At 29.8% G+C, this 17,271-nt stretch overlaps 2 protein-coding genes across 2 annotated transcripts; both read left to right on the top strand.

Moving 5' to 3' along the window:
- The first annotated feature begins 1,241 nt into the window (after positions 1-1,241).
- On the top strand, positions 1,242-13,376 carry LOC108724510 (gamma-aminobutyric acid receptor alpha-like). The gene is made up of 11 exons (XM_018450931.1): positions 1,242-1,268; positions 6,054-6,286; positions 7,491-7,558; positions 8,021-8,241; positions 8,737-8,819; positions 10,004-10,203; positions 10,297-10,384; positions 10,625-10,785; positions 11,652-11,831; positions 12,640-12,791; positions 13,121-13,376. Exons 1-11 carry the CDS (start codon positions 1,246-1,248, stop codon positions 13,344-13,346), a joined length of 1,635 nt encoding a protein of 544 aa, XP_018306433.1. The 5' UTR covers positions 1,242-1,245; the 3' UTR covers positions 13,347-13,376.
- A 1,622-nt stretch (positions 13,377-14,998) lies between these two features.
- On the top strand, positions 14,999-16,610 carry LOC108724511 (uncharacterized; the record flags this gene model as incomplete). The annotated part of the gene is made up of 2 exons (XM_018450933.1): positions 14,999-15,223; positions 15,827-16,610. A coding segment is annotated over exon 2 (723 nt), but the record flags the coding sequence as incomplete, so codon positions are not given.
- Between the last annotated feature and the right edge of the window lie 661 nt (positions 16,611-17,271).

The following is a 17,271-nucleotide window of genomic DNA, read 5'->3' on the forward strand; positions in this document are numbered from 1 at the left end:
AGTAGATATTATTTTATATTAATTACATTTTTAAGAGTGAATTACGAATAATTAGAATTATAAATTAAATAATTAAAAATTAAATATTAAATTTTCTTAACATAATAATTTGTTTTTAGGATCCGTGTTCTATTTGAATCAGCTTGTTGGCAAAACCATTTAACCCTTCTATCAATGCATAATTTTTCACCTTTTCACCACTCTGTTTTACAAGGTACAAAAAATGTAAAAATGAAAATGAGATAAAGTCTAAGTAAAACTTTCTTTGTTGTTCGAGGAATTTTTTCATAAAATTCGCACAAAGTATAAAAATTTTTACTGTTTAAAATTCGACATGAGTACTCATACAATAACAGAAGATTTAAATTTTGTATCGTAAACGAAATCGATTCGTCTAAACGAAGCCTAATTGAAACACGACGATCAGAAGCACACATCTAGAAATTTGCTGATTAACGCGAGTTTAAAGTTAGTAACCGCTAAAAGTTTAGTGTGATTCGACGAGAGAAATCATGTACAAAATCTCGTTGATTGCAAATATAATCTAAACCGTCAAATACGATTTTGCAGCTCTTTCTTTACATTTCAAATGTTTTAAGAACTTTGTAATAATCAGAGAAAAATTTTATACATTTACAAAATATGAAGTAGTATTTTTCTAATTCGAAATATATATTAGAATTTAAAAGACAGAACGTCCATTTAGATGAAGAACTGAATTTCTGCCTGACTGCCTGAAGTCCAATGTACAAAATTCTTCACCTACCAGTCGATTAAAATTCAAAAGTTTTCATCTTTTTGTATTAAGATCTTCAGCTTTATCTTTCTTAACACTACGATTAAGCTGATAAATCGTACAAACTTTTCCGTTTATTATGAGTTTCGAAATTATCTTTCATATTTTCGCGAAATTATCTTTTATATTATCATATAAACCATAAGAGAGTAGAAGAGAGATTGAATTAATTAAAACACAAATTATTTAGACTTTTAGACCGCAAGTTTATCACGCGATAACCACACGCGTGGCGCGTTAAAGGATTAATAGCAAATGTACTGCGGCGTGATTTCGGGGCTTGCGCGTCGCGACGCTTGTAAGTCCGCGTCTTAGGGGGGTTCGTGGTAGGAACATCCACGCGGGCGCCGCAATGGTCTGTCGCACCTCGTGGCGAGTGTTAAACTCATCGGACATCGATTCGACGAACGTATTTTTGAAATTTTAGCAGAGCGGATCACACCGAGAGAATGACATCGAGCAAGCTGTTGCTGTGAGTAAAATAATTGTTAATTGGTCGCCACGTCGTAACGAAAATTATCGCGGAGTAACAAAACGTTTCGATCACCACACATTTTACATTTATTTTAACAATATCTTATGTATAATAATATGGTATTTATTTTAACAGCGCATTATAATAAAATGCTTTGTTTTTTTATATTGTACTTTTTATGATGTTCAATATCAATAAAATAAATGAACGTCGTTTAAATTATCCTTCAACGTGTTAAGTTTAATTAAAATTATAAACAAGTGCGCGAAATAAAAAACGTTTTTATTATTTTTATTCAAATTTTATTAAATATTTATTTTATTTTTATTAAAATGTAACTCTATCAAGTATGGCAATTTCTTTAAAACGTCTTTATTTAATAATTACTTTATCATATTCTCTTTTTTAGCATAGTTGATTTTCCTTGGAATATTTATATTGATATAATTGGATCGCATTATATTATATATTTTAGTACAAATTACACGTATGTGAAGGAAACCAACACATTCTAAACGATGCTAATAATTAACTAATTCCTTTCACGTTCAGTCATAAAACAGATTTTCATATTGTGACTGCCTGTGCAGTGACAGAGAAGCAAGATATCTAAGAATTTTATTTCTCAATCTTGCAGTTATTTATTAGTTTAGTTATTGCGACATTATTAAGATCATGCCTCTTCTCTTAATTTATATGTTACCTATTTTTTTCGTAAATAAGCATTCAAAATTTACTCCAAATATTTATATCTATCAATTGTACTACAATATAATCATGCAATTTTTTAGCATAGTTGATAGATAGACTAGCTATTAACTATGATGCAATTTGTAATTACATAAAGAAATATTAAACAATCGAATATGAATAAATTTATTAAATTCAAACTATTAAATTTATTTATTAAATTTAATTATTAAAAGTATTTATTTTGCATTCAGAAATAATTATAATTACATCAAATGCAAATAAATGAAGCGTTTAATTTGTACTCAGAGGTAATTGTAATTACATTGCCGTTAAAAAATAATTATAATGTTTCTTGCCTTTATATCATTAAATTACATGTAATTGTCTGAATTTTGATTAAACTTTTTTTTTAAATTGTTTCATCTTAAAAACCTAAATAACTTACAATAATATTGTGCATTTTCCATTCTGTGTAGAAAGCTGTAACATCATCCATTGTTATTCAGGTCGGCATTACTTAATACAACTTTTGTTTTATATGCATTCGTAAGCGCTTTGCATACCATCTTGAAATAATGAAAATTTCAATCGTATATCAAAGCCGCTTTTGATGCATAAAATCCAAAGGTGCATCTCAAGCAATTATATTATTGGTATATGCGTAGATTGCGCAGTTTGTAAGAGCCTCTGAATGTTTTAAGAACAGATTTCGAAGCATCTACCAAAACAGACATAATTACTCTTTGAATTTAATCAAGCATATCTAACAAGTTATTATTCATACAAATATAAACGTCAAAAGCATTTAGGAATCGCGTTCTTTCACATGATATTTAACTGTAAAGCCTTCGCGTCAATTTCGATCTTAAGAATGATTTTACAATAAATGGTAAGATTTTTGTCTCTAGCAAATAATTAGAGGTGTGACAAAATAAAAGTTTATTCTCAAATAGAAATAACAACGTTCAGTCTATAATAATGCGAATAGATATATGATTCTATGTCTTTTAAATTTGCTTCAAATTTATCCTTTTTTATACAATGACGCATTCATACTACGCATTTTTATCAAGTAAAAAATAATGGAATGGCATTTATTAATTAAAGATTTTTAGATTTAATTAAAGATTATTAATTAAAGATATTTATCGTCATTTTAACGTCAAATAATATCAGCTGACTGTGTTCTGAATTCTACGAATGCGCTGCGTGTTCTACAAAGAGAGATTTGACTTGAAAACAAAATTGATCGATTGTCATAATACTCATTTATACTTAGTTTCTAAATCAATAGAACACAATTAATGAGCTGCAAATGAAGTATGAAATACATTTCAGGTGAGCTAATTCCCCCAAATCTCTGTTGGATATAAATTTATCCGTGCCAATGTTTTAATTCACATTGCGCAGAAAGCGATGACAGTAAAAAAATGCAATCAAAATTCTTCGCAATAATGAAGTTTATATATCAACATACGTTAAAGAAAAAGAAATCTTGCCATTAATTGGACCGTATATATTTTATAACGTTATAAAACAAACAATGTTGAAGATTTATTTTTGATGTAACAAATGCTTGCAGTCTTATTTTGAAATACAAAAATTTATTAATTAAATGAATTAAATGTATTAAATATATTAAAATTTATTAATTAATTGTACTTAAATTAAAAAAATTTTATAATTATTGAGTCGCGGTTGCTTATAAAAATAGTCTTACGAATTTTTCATTTTACATTGATTATTCACAAATTATAAGTTGAAATAGCTTACTGTGCATCTCTGTGGTGATTACTTAAGATTAATGATTATTTTATTTATAATTACTTTATTATATCAATATTTCTTTTTATATATAAAAATTATTATTTTGCACTAAAAAATATCGATAATGTGTCCTCCATAATCGATGAACGAAACACATCTTGCTGTATCACTCGAAACTTTATATAGCCCACTTAAAGATTGCTTCAAGCGGCCCGAAAATCGGATGCAAAATGCGCATACGATCTCACAAGATTGTGATGTAACGGGGCAACGTTCTCTCGAAACAGTGAAAGAAACCCTCATGGACCACGGGTGAATGCTGCTGAATCGGCGAGAGACAAGAGGCACTCTCCTTCACTTTTCCTTCCCGTCGTGATACCGACCTCGCTTTATGCCTTAAACCGAACTCTAAACGTGCTCGTCGTTTACTCCTCTCTTTTGCAACTTTATTATATTACTCATCATATTTCGAGCTTCATAGCAAAAATTAAAATTAATGCGGCGAGTTGATATAACGTCAGATGTCAATACAATTTTGAAAAGTCATTGGACGTTAAATGTATCATATATACTTGTCGTTTCGCAGAACTAAAATTCGGAAATTAAAAGTTAATGTGTCAAACTTATCTCAAATACAATCAATCTCGTTGAAAAATATTTGAATGTGTATATTCAGAATATTATAATTTCTGATCACACATTAACTGATTATTATACTATTTTATGAAACTGACACACGGATTTTTAAAATATTTTATAAAATATTTATAAAATATTATAATTTGCACACACAGAAGATTTCGAAGGATATCGCGAGAGCAACAAGATCTCGTTACACTTATGATTAGCGGACGAATATCCTCTCGCGTGTATCGCGAGCCGCGGTTTATCGATAGCGGATAGTCCGTTCCTTGCGCCGGAACAAAGTTCTGGCACGCGGACGATGCTATTTCGCGGTGGCTATGTCGGAAGGGCGACAGGGAATGTGGACATAAGAGCTGAGAGAGAACGCAGCCTGTCCTACATAACTCCTTGTAACATCTTTGTAGCGTTAACGTCATTATTATGTCACGTTACGCTCGAGAAGAAAAGCCTCGAATACCTACCGCGCGCATATTTTCGAAACGCGTTATCGACTTTCACACAACGTGACAAAATGTTTTTAAATTTAATTAAAAATATTAACACTTAATTATGTATAAAAATAGATATATATATTTCTTTTTTATAAAAATATAATTTAAAAACAAAAAATACATATCATATAGTTAATAGAAATAAATATGAATATAGATACACGTCATCAGCTAGTACTTAAGAAATTAGAAATATTGATTACATATTGCACGCGTCGTTAATTATACAAAAGGATTGCTGTCGTTGCAACGAAAGCGTTATAAAAATTTGAAGCTCAGGCACTGTTGATGGTATTAACTATAGGTTCTCTTTAGGTTTTAGGCTTAAAATGCGAGTGATCGATACGGATTGAAATGCATCTCTCTCGGTAGAACAGAATATCAACTTTAAAATCAAATGGAACATCTACGGTGAACAATTCCATTCACACATCCATGAAGTGCACTCATGTTCGTTAAATACTTAATGAATTTCAATTATCGACATTTAGGACCCATTCATAATGTTAAATATAATTTGACAGACATCGACATCTAATAAGATATATTATGTCCTACTTATAATTTTTATCACATCCTTCTAATCTATTTGTGCATCTATTTAAATTATCGTATTTCGATTTGCTGATTTTCAGTTACCACAAAAAGAATATTGTTATAAATCTTTTTATTATTTCATTTAAACTATTTCTAATTTATTCGCGATTTCGATACAATTAATAATTAAGTTAAAAGATTCAATTATTAAAGCAGTAATAAAATGTACTTTAATTTTTAATTTAATGATTTTGGTTAAGATTAGATTATACATAATTTACATTGAATTCATTAATAATTTGCATGATGTATCGAATGATTGTCATACAGTCGAAAAAATTTCTTACTGCTGCATTAAATAGCTCAGAGAGTTCGCTTCATTTGTTAACTAATTTAATTATCAAACTGCGAGTGTAATTTTATTATTAATTAGCAAGATATTCGAGGACACAATTGTTCCGCAACGAACCATTTACTTTTAGACCGAAGAATAGACTTTCATCTAGCTAGAATAAACTTTCATCAGAAAATACGAATTTCAAATTTTGCAGGAAACTTGTCACTACATAATTATCTCTATACAAACAGAATATTGCACGGAATTCATCGCTAGTGGAATAATGAACATACTTCTGTGTTATATGCGTAGTTTCGTCATTCTCGTGCCACTCACTATGGATAAGTATCATTATTATGCATTCGAAACCAATGCAACATCGGACATCGCAACGCCGTCATTAGAATCGTTGGAGTCGACGTTGACGATCGGTAGCAGGATGCCGAGGGCTACGCTGAACGATGTTGTCTCAAAGAACATCACCATGGTTCTCGAAAATCTACTAATGAATTATGAAAACAGTCAGCTGCCCACGCATGGTAAAGGTAAGAAAAATAAGGATTAGTACACTGAGAGAAAAATTGTTGGTATTTGTAACTATAATTACATATTATTATAATTATGATTGTTAATTTCCTGCTATCCGGAAGTCATAAAAAAAATTAATAGATCAGATGATATCGTATCCGTAGAAAGTTTTTCTTTCTAGAAACTCATATATTCGCATCATGCAAGAGAATAAGCAGAATTTCTTCCCTGTAAATTTACATGCGTACTTTTGCAGGTTTTTTTATAATATAGACATGCGCGTTTCAGAAATCCATTGTATTTAGTTGTATTTTCAATTTATTCTTTTGTCAGTGCATAAATTTTAATCTTTTCTCTACCGTGTTTCACAATGTTCCCGCTAAAAATGTAAAGTGAAAACAAGATGAAGTGTGCAAAATTGTTGTTCGAAGTGCACTCATAAAAAAACATGCTATATTCAAATATTAATTATTTGTTTCAAGTATTTCAAAAGTTCATATATTCACAAATCTATATCTATATAAGTTTATCACAAGCATCAAATTCACGAAGCAAAAAGGAAAAGATGGAGATCATTATTTAGTCAAATATTCCTAGTATTTTAAAAAAAAGAAATGCTTATGATATGAGTGGCACAGTCATATAATGTTTTAAAAGTAATATTTAATGATTAATGGAATAATTAATTAAAAGATTAATTTTTATAAATGACATTAGAACATCATATACAGCGTAAACTACATACAAATGTAATAAGCGTACGCATGCATTTAATATCGATATTAATTTTATGAATACAAGCTATATTACGCTGCGGTTAGATACTCTAAAACACTGAAACTACTTCATGATGCATTATGTCCTACACCTGCACTAATCGCAGCATCAACGAAAAATAATATCGGATATAATTGGATTTCGAAGAGCTGAGGAAGATCGCACGGTGGTTTAACCGCTTAATTATCGATAACTAGAGCCCCAGGTTATAATGCCAAATTTATTGCAATAGTTTGTTGCATATTAAAATTAAATTTAAAAATGATATGTTTAAACACATATCCTAATTATCTGAACAAATCCGATCATCGACTTATATTTTATAATCACCACCATTTTGGTATCCTTTTTAATTTGTTAAAGCTGAATATTTTAAACTCTTTCCGACATACTGATAGTAACATTTGATAAGTCATATTTATGCAATTTTTGGCATTTTTTCAGGCGTGCCCACTGTGGTCAAAACCAATATTCTAATTAGAAGTATGGGTCCAGTGTCTGAGCTTGATATGGTGAGATTCGAAATTTCTCAGTAAAGAAGATGCACCAGTAAATGTACTTTTTCTTTTTTCCTTCTTTCTTTTTTTTATATTTGTGATAAAGTATTTTAAATACCTACATCAATTTCTAATAATTGTAACACAAATCAAACATTTATTGCAAGAATAATAATCGCTCTAATTGGTCTTATTATTTTAACATTTTTATTAATTTTATGTTACTACAAAGTTGACATAAAAAGTGGTCGAAAGAAATTTAAGCCTAATGCAATATCAAAAATATATAATATATTTATATTTGGAATCGAATTTAGAGTATATAACAATAATTTTTAATTGGTCGTTTACTAATATAAGAATGCTATTGCTTAATTGCTAGTAGTAAGCAGCCTCAATAAATTTTTGCCTTATTTACCTTAAATCTGTTTGAAATCTGACTTGGTGCAGTTTTAAAAATTCTTCCATCATACACAGGATTACTCGATGGATTGCTACTTTCGGCAATATTGGCGCGACTCACGTCTAAGCTTCCTTGGCCCGATCAAGTCTCTCAGCCTCAGCATCAAAATGGTCGAAAGGATTTGGCGTCCCGATACATACTTCTACAATGGCAAGCATAGTTACGTGCACACGATCACTGTGCCGAACAAATTGCTAAGAATCTCCCAGGATGGCGATATATTGTACTCCATGAGGTTTGTTCGCGCGTGAATTTACGCACTGTGTGGCAAATCGAATCCGATTTCGAATCCGATATCTACGAGATATATATTCTCGGACTTTTTTTACAAACGTCAGTGTTGCATAGACATAACATAGAAACATATAAGCGATCGACGGATGAAGAAGTTTAATTCTGCAGAATATATTAAGCACATGTGCTTAATATATTCTATCGCGAAATATCATGTGGAAATATTAGCATTGCTGCTTTCACAAAGTAATTACAATAGACGTAAATTTTTGAGAACCAATCTGTATACGACATAAAAGGAAAATAATGTAATATAAAATGAAATTAGATATAAAATGATAGAGTTAGATGTACATTAATATCACAGTTTTATTTATAAAATAATTGAAAGGAAATATAGGACTAATTATAAGTAGACAAATTAGACATTAATATTTGAAAATATTTTAATCTATTTTCGATCATAATAATTCTTTTTTAATGTCTCGTAATGCAGGCTCACTATTAAGGCTAAATGCCCCATGGAGTTAAGGAACTTCCCTATGGATCGACAGTTTTGCCCGTTAATAATGGGAAGCTGTATGTATCAATTTTTTAAGTAACCATATAGTGATATTGTATCTTAGGAAGTTAAGTGCCACAATATTAAAAAAATAATTTTTGAAATAAGAAAAATGCGAAAAAATTTTTTAATTATAAAATTAAATTAAAGAGTCATTTAATATGTTAAAACAAAATTATATTATATTATGTAATTTTTTTACTCAGCAAAACAAGAAATTATATGAATTTTTATAACTCTGATTTTCACAGCCTTTTTTTTATGTTGCACTTATTGACATGAGCTCAGTCGTACCATACTTTTGTTTTCACGATATGATATAAAATCTGTATTTCTTAATCTTATATCTTCTTTTCGATCATTATTAATTTAATGAGTCGTAGCTCTTTATCGCTCTTTTATTGCAAGATTATTTGGAAATACAGTGTTTGGATTAATTCTACAGATTATTTAAAAATACAATGTTTCTATGCTTTGCGCATCAATTGAGACTCAAGCCGACAGAGTCATTCGTAAGAAAACCAGAATAGATAATATTTCATTTGTACGTCTTCGCATGTCACGTTATGCTGTTCCTCATATGCATAACGTCCACGATATTATTCTTTGGCGAGCGTTCGCGATCGTCCACGCCGAAGTTATGATCGCAATAAATTCAATATTCCTTTACGTTTCGACTTTACGGTACACAGCGGCTCCGTTTTCTATCATAACAGCTGGCATCATGGCCCACGATGTGGTGTAATATCAAAATTTATTATTATAAGCGTGCACTAGTGATGAAACTCTCCTCGAATCAAGATGCGTGATTTAAGATTAGTCATTTGTATTCGGGTGGCTAAAGAAATATCCGGGTAGGATGCGGTATAAGGATATATCGCAAGTCTGTCGACGAATTCCTAAATGTTTAGGATTTATATTAATCGAAGGATAAATATAAGAAAAAGAAAAATACATCTCTCGAATAATTAAATAATTATTAAATTGTTCACCTATTAGATGTTCATAGAATTTATAATAAAACATCCCTCGGATATAAATAATTCAATTAAAAAGGAACTAAAAAATTATTATAGGATGTCATTGAAGTAGATGCAGGTATCTTCAATATTTCTCTGAAATGCTTCTAGTATTTTATTAAATAATTATTATTTGTCTTTTTATGTTATATAATATATTGTTACGTCTCTCTATTTGTTAGACGCGTATACATCGGGACAGCTTGTCTATGAATGGCAGGAAGGTTTGTCGGTAAATTTCATTCCTGGAATGGCGCTGTCACAATTCGATTTAATGGGTTCGCCGTACAGAAATCTCACGTTTTTCCGTCGCGAGGGCGAGTTCTCGGTACTGCAAGTATCTTTTAACTTGCAACGCCACACCGGATACTTTCTCATACAAGTAAGCGTTCGTAAATCGTAGTGCTTATTGCAAATGATAAATAAATGTCTTTTTTTTATGCAAAGTAACGAAAAGACTTTCTTACATCGACAGGTTTATGTGCCGTGCGTTTTGATAGTCGTGCTGAGTTGGGTATCCTTTTGGATCCATCGTGAAGCGACGAGCGATCGAGTGGGTTTAGGTACTTGCAATCATTTTGTAAGACGCCTCTTTTTATCGCTTTTCTTTACATTTTCATTGTTTTTTACATTTGTAATTTATCCTTTGAATATAAACAATCGTTTAGCGCCTTTATCATTTTCTCTTCTCTTAAATTTAGAAGCGTTGAAAATTTTATAAGCTCTAGGCACTGTATGTGCCTTAGGTACTTAAATAGAAAACCTAGCCTTACGCAGATAACATTGTATCCTAAATTTTCCAGGTATCACCACCGTCTTGACGTTATCGACAATAAGCCTCGATTCCAGAACGGATTTGCCGAAAGTTAGATACGCTACCGCTCTGGATTGGTTCCTACTGATGAGTTTCGGTTACTGCATCGCCACTCTCTTGGAGTTCGCCGGCGTTCATTACTTCACGAAGGTGATAATTTTACGTAATCACGATACTTTGTTATGTATTCAATCACTTCCTTGTATGGGGACTTTTAAGAAAAGATATATAGTGTTCCGTAAGTTTTTGCCAATCTCTTTTGTATAGATAGAGCGGACTAAACTGAATCGAAAAATTCTCTACCATTTTGCAATTTTCGCAATGGTTAACGAGATATTAATTACTAAAAATCGCTGAATATTGATTTTCAATAATTTTTTATTCAAATACCATCAACTTTACAGAAAAACAACGAGAGATTAAAATTTATTTTCTTCTCATAAAGTTCTGAGAATTTTTAAAAGTATTATAACAACACATTTACTTTAATTTGTAAAACTGTTACATCTGTTCAGTATAAGTTTAAAAACTGAAAATGATTTTGGCGCACAGTTGTAGAACTGGATATGTACTTAAAATCACGTCGAAACGTTTTTTAGCACAAGATGCAGCATAGACTGATAAGAACTTTTCGTTACTGGATTGTGAATTCAAATTGCACAAAATTAAAAATAATTAATATTTATAAGTATTTTAATAATGTTTCAGGAATATTAAGATATAATACCTAGAGTATTATATAAGTGGACATATAACCTCTATAGAATATTCCCGTAATATTAAAAAAATATTTATGCTATTCTCGAAATATTATAATAACATATTTTAATTTTTTAATAATATCCATATAACATTCTATAGGAACATTTTGCGCTTATAGGATATGTTTGTGGAAAATATTATTCAAATAATATTTAAATTATATTATTTTCGCAACTTTAATTAAAAATATACATAGGAAAAAAAATATAATTTATTGAGTCAATATTATCAATTTAATTTTGAACAATTGTCAGGTTGGTAGCGGCGAGATTCCGTTGGACGACGATGAATGGGAAGAATGGAAGGGGATCACTAGCGAGGAATTCGAGGATACATTTCACTCGATGATTTCTTGCAGCCCTCAGGCAGTTCATCCAGAAATTATCGATACGAGTACTAGAAAGCGTGGTTCTCTCATATCCGCACTATACAATGTTAGTTCAAGATTTCAATAAAGATTACTGCAATTCATAATAAGGCCACTTAAACAATATCAAAGACATAATATCAATATCAATATTTTGATATTGGAGAGAGTCTAAAAGATTTTTTAAAATATAGAATGTTCTTCAGATATTTCTAGACCATTATATATTGTGTGTATTCTAGTTCTTCCTAAAAACAGATCAATTCATAGAAGATTAATTTATAAATTATTAAAATGCAAGAATTAACGACAGATGTATAGTCTAGCTGCAAAAAATGATTGAAATTGAAGATTTATACTTTCATATAAAAGTGAATGCATAACGAAACGATTATATATATGTTATATATATAAAACGGTTCAATAAGAGAGAGAAAGAGAAAGATCAATATTTATATTTAACAACACAATTTTACAGTTTAAATGAAAAGTTTCAAACTTTATATATTAATTTTTTAAAAACTTCTACTTACTGAAATATAATTTTTAATCCAAGTTCTAAATCGCCGCAAAACTTTTTGTATTATTTCCAAATACATTATTAAAAATCTGTAATTTTTACATAATTTTTTAATTTTTTACATATATTCAATACATTTTTATCTCCTATATATGTATATATAATAAATTACTCGTTATATATATCATAAATATAAATATATTAAAATACTCGTTTTTTTCATCAGAGACTAATCTAAAAATACTTAATTTTCTTTTATTTTCTTATAAATAAACAATTTCTCCGACAATTTCTCTTAGAGTTATTTTATGAAATATCAGTAGCATCGTTGCTGATTCAATTTCGTTTTTAGCAGGACAGCGTCACATACGAACGAGACTCCTGTCATTCCATCACGGTCGCTGTTTCTTCGAAACCGTCAACGATGGAGAGGCAGACGCAAACTGAACTTATTTTACCGATATGGAGGCAGTTTCTTTATTGCTTAGCGGGAGATGAAGCTTTCAGGTATATCATGAATTAAGAAAACAAATTTTATAGAGTATACGATATCGCACTGCAGTATCTCTGTTCAATTTTTTAAGAGATTCTAATTAATATAGTGTTCTATCTTCTTCTTATTATTTATTTTTATTACTACTTTTTCATTTCTACCATTTATAAATTAATTACTAATTAACAAGATTGTCGCTAAATTAAAATCTTAAAGGTAAATTATGAAGTATTCTATTATACATATTTATCTTATTTATCTTATAACTATTTTCTGTTTATTTATTTCTTTTTTATTAATAGTTACACCTATATTGTGCTACAATTAATATCTAAAATTACAGGCGTCGCCGGCAGCGGGAAGTGGCTAGCAACTATCGAAAACGCGGCGATCGTATGTCGAGGAGACACATAAATAGCGTATCTTACATTGACAGGGTGGCGCGGATAGTCTTCCCGGCGTCTTTCGGTCTACTCAATGTCTGCTACTGGGTAGTTTATGTCACCTATCAAGAGGAATTTAAGTGGCAGGATCCGCCAATCGGATCGATAACGCCTATCTCTCATTAATGAAAATATTAATAATAACAATAAAGCGAACAGACATCATTATGTTGAGGAAACTTTTTTATCTAATTGGACATATATGACCTAGATTGCCAGTATTTATTGAACAGCTTAAGATAGGATTTATTCATTATGTTAACGAATTTTATAATTTCTAATTTTTATATTACAATATTTATTTTTTGTCAACATTGAGAATGACCTGATACTGGTCGAAACGTATGTTTTATATTATTGTTCATTTTCTTATGTAAGTCGAAATTTATATTAAATGATTTGTTTCAGGCTCGTAGCCCTTCTTTGTTATATTATTTAATTTATTGAGCCTTTTTACATAATTTTAATTTAACAATAAAATTAAATTTTAATTTAAGTTTTTAAATTTATCTCAAATTAAGTTATCAATTAAACGTATATATGTATATTGTCATAAATTTTTTTTATTTAAAATCACTTGTACATAATTCTACGATGTTCTCATAGCTGAATACGTGTTTGTGAAATGTCTTGCATATGTCAATATCTTCTTCTTCGAATAGGAAAATGAGAAATACAATTCGAGACAAATGAAAAATTTATTTTTTTCATTCATTAAATTTTTGATTTAACTATTACAGCGAAGGTGTATACAAATGTTAGGAAATTTTTTAATCAGTTTCCGATTTTTCTTTCTTCTCTTCCTCTTCAATATAAGTTAAAGCCTCTCGATTAACAGTCTTTGTCAAATTATTATACGAATTTATTAAGGAATAAACTTCTTAAACTAATGAATTTAAAAATAAGAAAATTAAAATAAGGCGAATTAAAAATTAGTAAAATAAAAAGAAGATTATATATTAGTATGAGCTATTGTAAAATAAATTTAATACTTATATTTATTTGTTTAATATTTGATAGAGATATATAAATTGCACCACACACACACACACACACACACACAAAATTTAGGATTAACTTGTAATATTAATTTTATTACTTTATTACTAATATAGATATATAATATATTTTATGTTACATATGCATATATAATATGCATATTATATATATATTATATTTATATAATATATAATAAATGTAAAATATATATTATATATATTATTGTATTAGAGTATAGTGTTAGTTAAATATGTATATTTATTGCATAATAATAAAGCTGTATGATAATTATTGTATGTGTGCGCGCGCGCGAGCGTGCGTGCGTGCGTGCGTGTGATAAATACATATATATAATAAAACATCAATTTAATAATGCGATATAAGCTTATTCAGATATTTATATCAGTCAAAATATTTATTTTTCAATTATCTTTAATTATTCTACTGTGAAAACAACGTAAATTTATTCAGAAGCTTTACCATCCTCAAAGTAGCTTACAACGGACAAGAAAATAACTTGTCGAATACGCTTTGCCATCTTCTATTGTACCACAATACGATTCGTCGAGCAGCTAATATGATTGGCTCTTACTTTTAGATCTGGCCGGTCCGACAAATCTCATTCGACGCGTTCAGCGTCAACGAATAGTCGCGTCTCAGATATGTAATACCCACGGCTAATTTGCTGGGCGAAAACCAATCGTGTTCGATCACCGTTCGACGCTACCGATAGCCTCACTATTATTTCCATTGAACGCGATCAACTGCGTCTTATTTCGAAAAAAGTTGCTTTGCAATTTCGATATCACGGTACTGTGCTGCGAATAAATCGATCTCTTGGGAAAATCAAAGTTGACGCGATTTGAAACTAACGTAAATTCGTCGTTTTTGTCAATTGTGAACTCGGTTTTTGCTACGCGAATATTACGTGTTTTCCTGTGTCGTTTCCACAATTACACCGGTTACAACATGGTGGTTGGCTGTGATATTCAACATGATACTCCGTACGTGCAATGCGATGTAAACTTAAGAATTGACAAAAGAGTAGTCTCATGCACTTAAATATATAATAGCTTAGTTTTAATCACAATTAGCATCCTTCTATGCCTCTGGCATGCATAAGATATTTTCATTAAAAAAATATATGCATATATAAACAAAAAAAAGTTTATCACACATTCTTAATTTTTAAACGTAGAGGATATGTGCAAAGATGTTTGTTTTCTTTTATCAATACGTCATACATGAAAAAAATCAAAAGCTATTTCTTTTTTCCTTTTTAGGAATATGATAAAAATACAATTGTTTTTAACTTTTTCCAAGTTGTTTCTCACAAATGAGCGAGGATTATTTTATTTTTAATTTAATTTGAATTAAAGATATTCTATTATATTTGGAAAAATTTATATGGAAATTTTGAAAATATTATTTGCTCATTATAATGTACTAACTTATATATTTGAAGATAGAAATGAAAGAGAGCAAATATTCAGCTCTACATAGGACTGCAAAGGGTCATAATTATGACTTAAAGAAATAATCCGAAATTTTTAAATATAAAAATGTTACGCGATACATGTTTTATAGCAGAATATTTTTTGTTGCAGGATTAATGAATAACATAAACTTAGAAGATTTTAAAGAAGTTCGATTTTTGATAATCGAAAAATGGATAAGACAGCATGCTCCCAAACATATAAAGAAATCGATCAAAGCATTGTCAAAATCGAGATGGAATCTGAACAAAATTTCAAGCCTGAAAATTTAAATATCAACTTTGTGGAAGTTCCCTCAATAAAAGAACACGCTGATATTACCATTTTGCCAACGAAGATTAGAGGTAGAGGTAGAGGTAGAGGCAGAGGAAGAAGCAGAGGTAGAGGTAGAGGTAGAGGTAAATACAGCAACAATTCACAAATCTCAGCCTTGTCAAAGCAAAGTCATTCCACGGATGTGAAGGTAGATTTGAAAACTTTGAAGAAGAACCGTTTTCGCCCAATTCGGCCGAAACCTTTACAACCTAGTACTTCAACTATACTGAGACATAAATTTGGATTGCCAATAATGAATATGGCTACTTTACCATCAAATCGCGTTATTCTACCAAGTACAATGAAAGAAAAAGGTTACATTGCACACGTTAGACACATTACACTTTCAGATGAATCTGACAAGATAAAAGATATCAAACCAATTAGCAATGATAACAGTGACGTTTTTAGTAGCGATACTGACAATAAGACCATTAACACAACAGTTGTCAACAGTAAGACCATTAACACAACAATGGTCAACAGTAAGACCATTAACCCAACAGTTGCTAATAGTAAGACCATTAACGATAGTAATAAAAGTAAAACCATAAATATTATACCAATAACTGATGAAAATAAAATTGATAAAATTGTGAAAATTGAAAAGCCAGATATCATAGTAAAAAATAATTGTAATAACAATAATAACACTGATAGTAATAATAGTAATAATAATAGTAGTAGTAATAATAAAAGTAGTAGTAATACTAATAGTGATAAAAATTATAGTAATGATAAAGGTTCGCGTACTAGTAGTAAGACAATATCCAAATCTAACAAGAATAGTATTGAATTATTTTTTGAGAGTATGGCACAGACTGTGTTGAATTTACCTAATGAAGTACAAGCAGACATTAAAATGCAGATCTGTAAAATTGTTACCAAGGCAGAGATAGAATACTGTGGATCTCGTGTAAAACGCAGGAAAATTAATTAAAAATTAAATTTTAAGCATATATTGACAATGTATTTATTGTTATCAAATTAGAGTTTGTGTTCAAATTATAATTTCTTTTATAACGCAGACTAAATTTTCCAAGATGTAGGACAGGCCTGAAGTCAGGTCCCAGGTAGAACACGGAATTATAATTAAGTCATAATGATATCACAGAACGTCATCATGATGTCATACATTTGATATCTACAAATTGACTTATAAGTGACGAATGAGGTCATGATGATGTCCTCATGACTTCTGTGTTCTACTTGGGGTTGCACATTTCGACCGATTTTGTCTA

Source organism: Mycetomoellerius zeteki, unplaced genomic scaffold, assembly GCF_001594055.1.
Source record: "Mycetomoellerius zeteki isolate Tzet28-1 unplaced genomic scaffold, Tzet1.0 scaffold301, whole genome shotgun sequence".
Lineage (NCBI taxonomy): Eukaryota > Metazoa > Arthropoda > Insecta > Hymenoptera > Formicidae > Mycetomoellerius > Mycetomoellerius zeteki.

Coding starts and splice junctions, on each gene's coding strand:
- LOC108724510 (XM_018450931.1), top strand. CDS start 1,246: ATGACATCGAGCAAGCTGTTGCT. Junction 8,820..10,003: donor CCCGTTAATAATGGGAAGCT/GTATGTATCAAT, acceptor TCTATTTGTTAG/ACGCGTATACATCGGGACAG. Junction 10,385..10,624: donor GAGCGATCGAGTGGGTTTAG/GTACTTGCAATC, acceptor TAAATTTTCCAG/GTATCACCACCGTCTTGACG.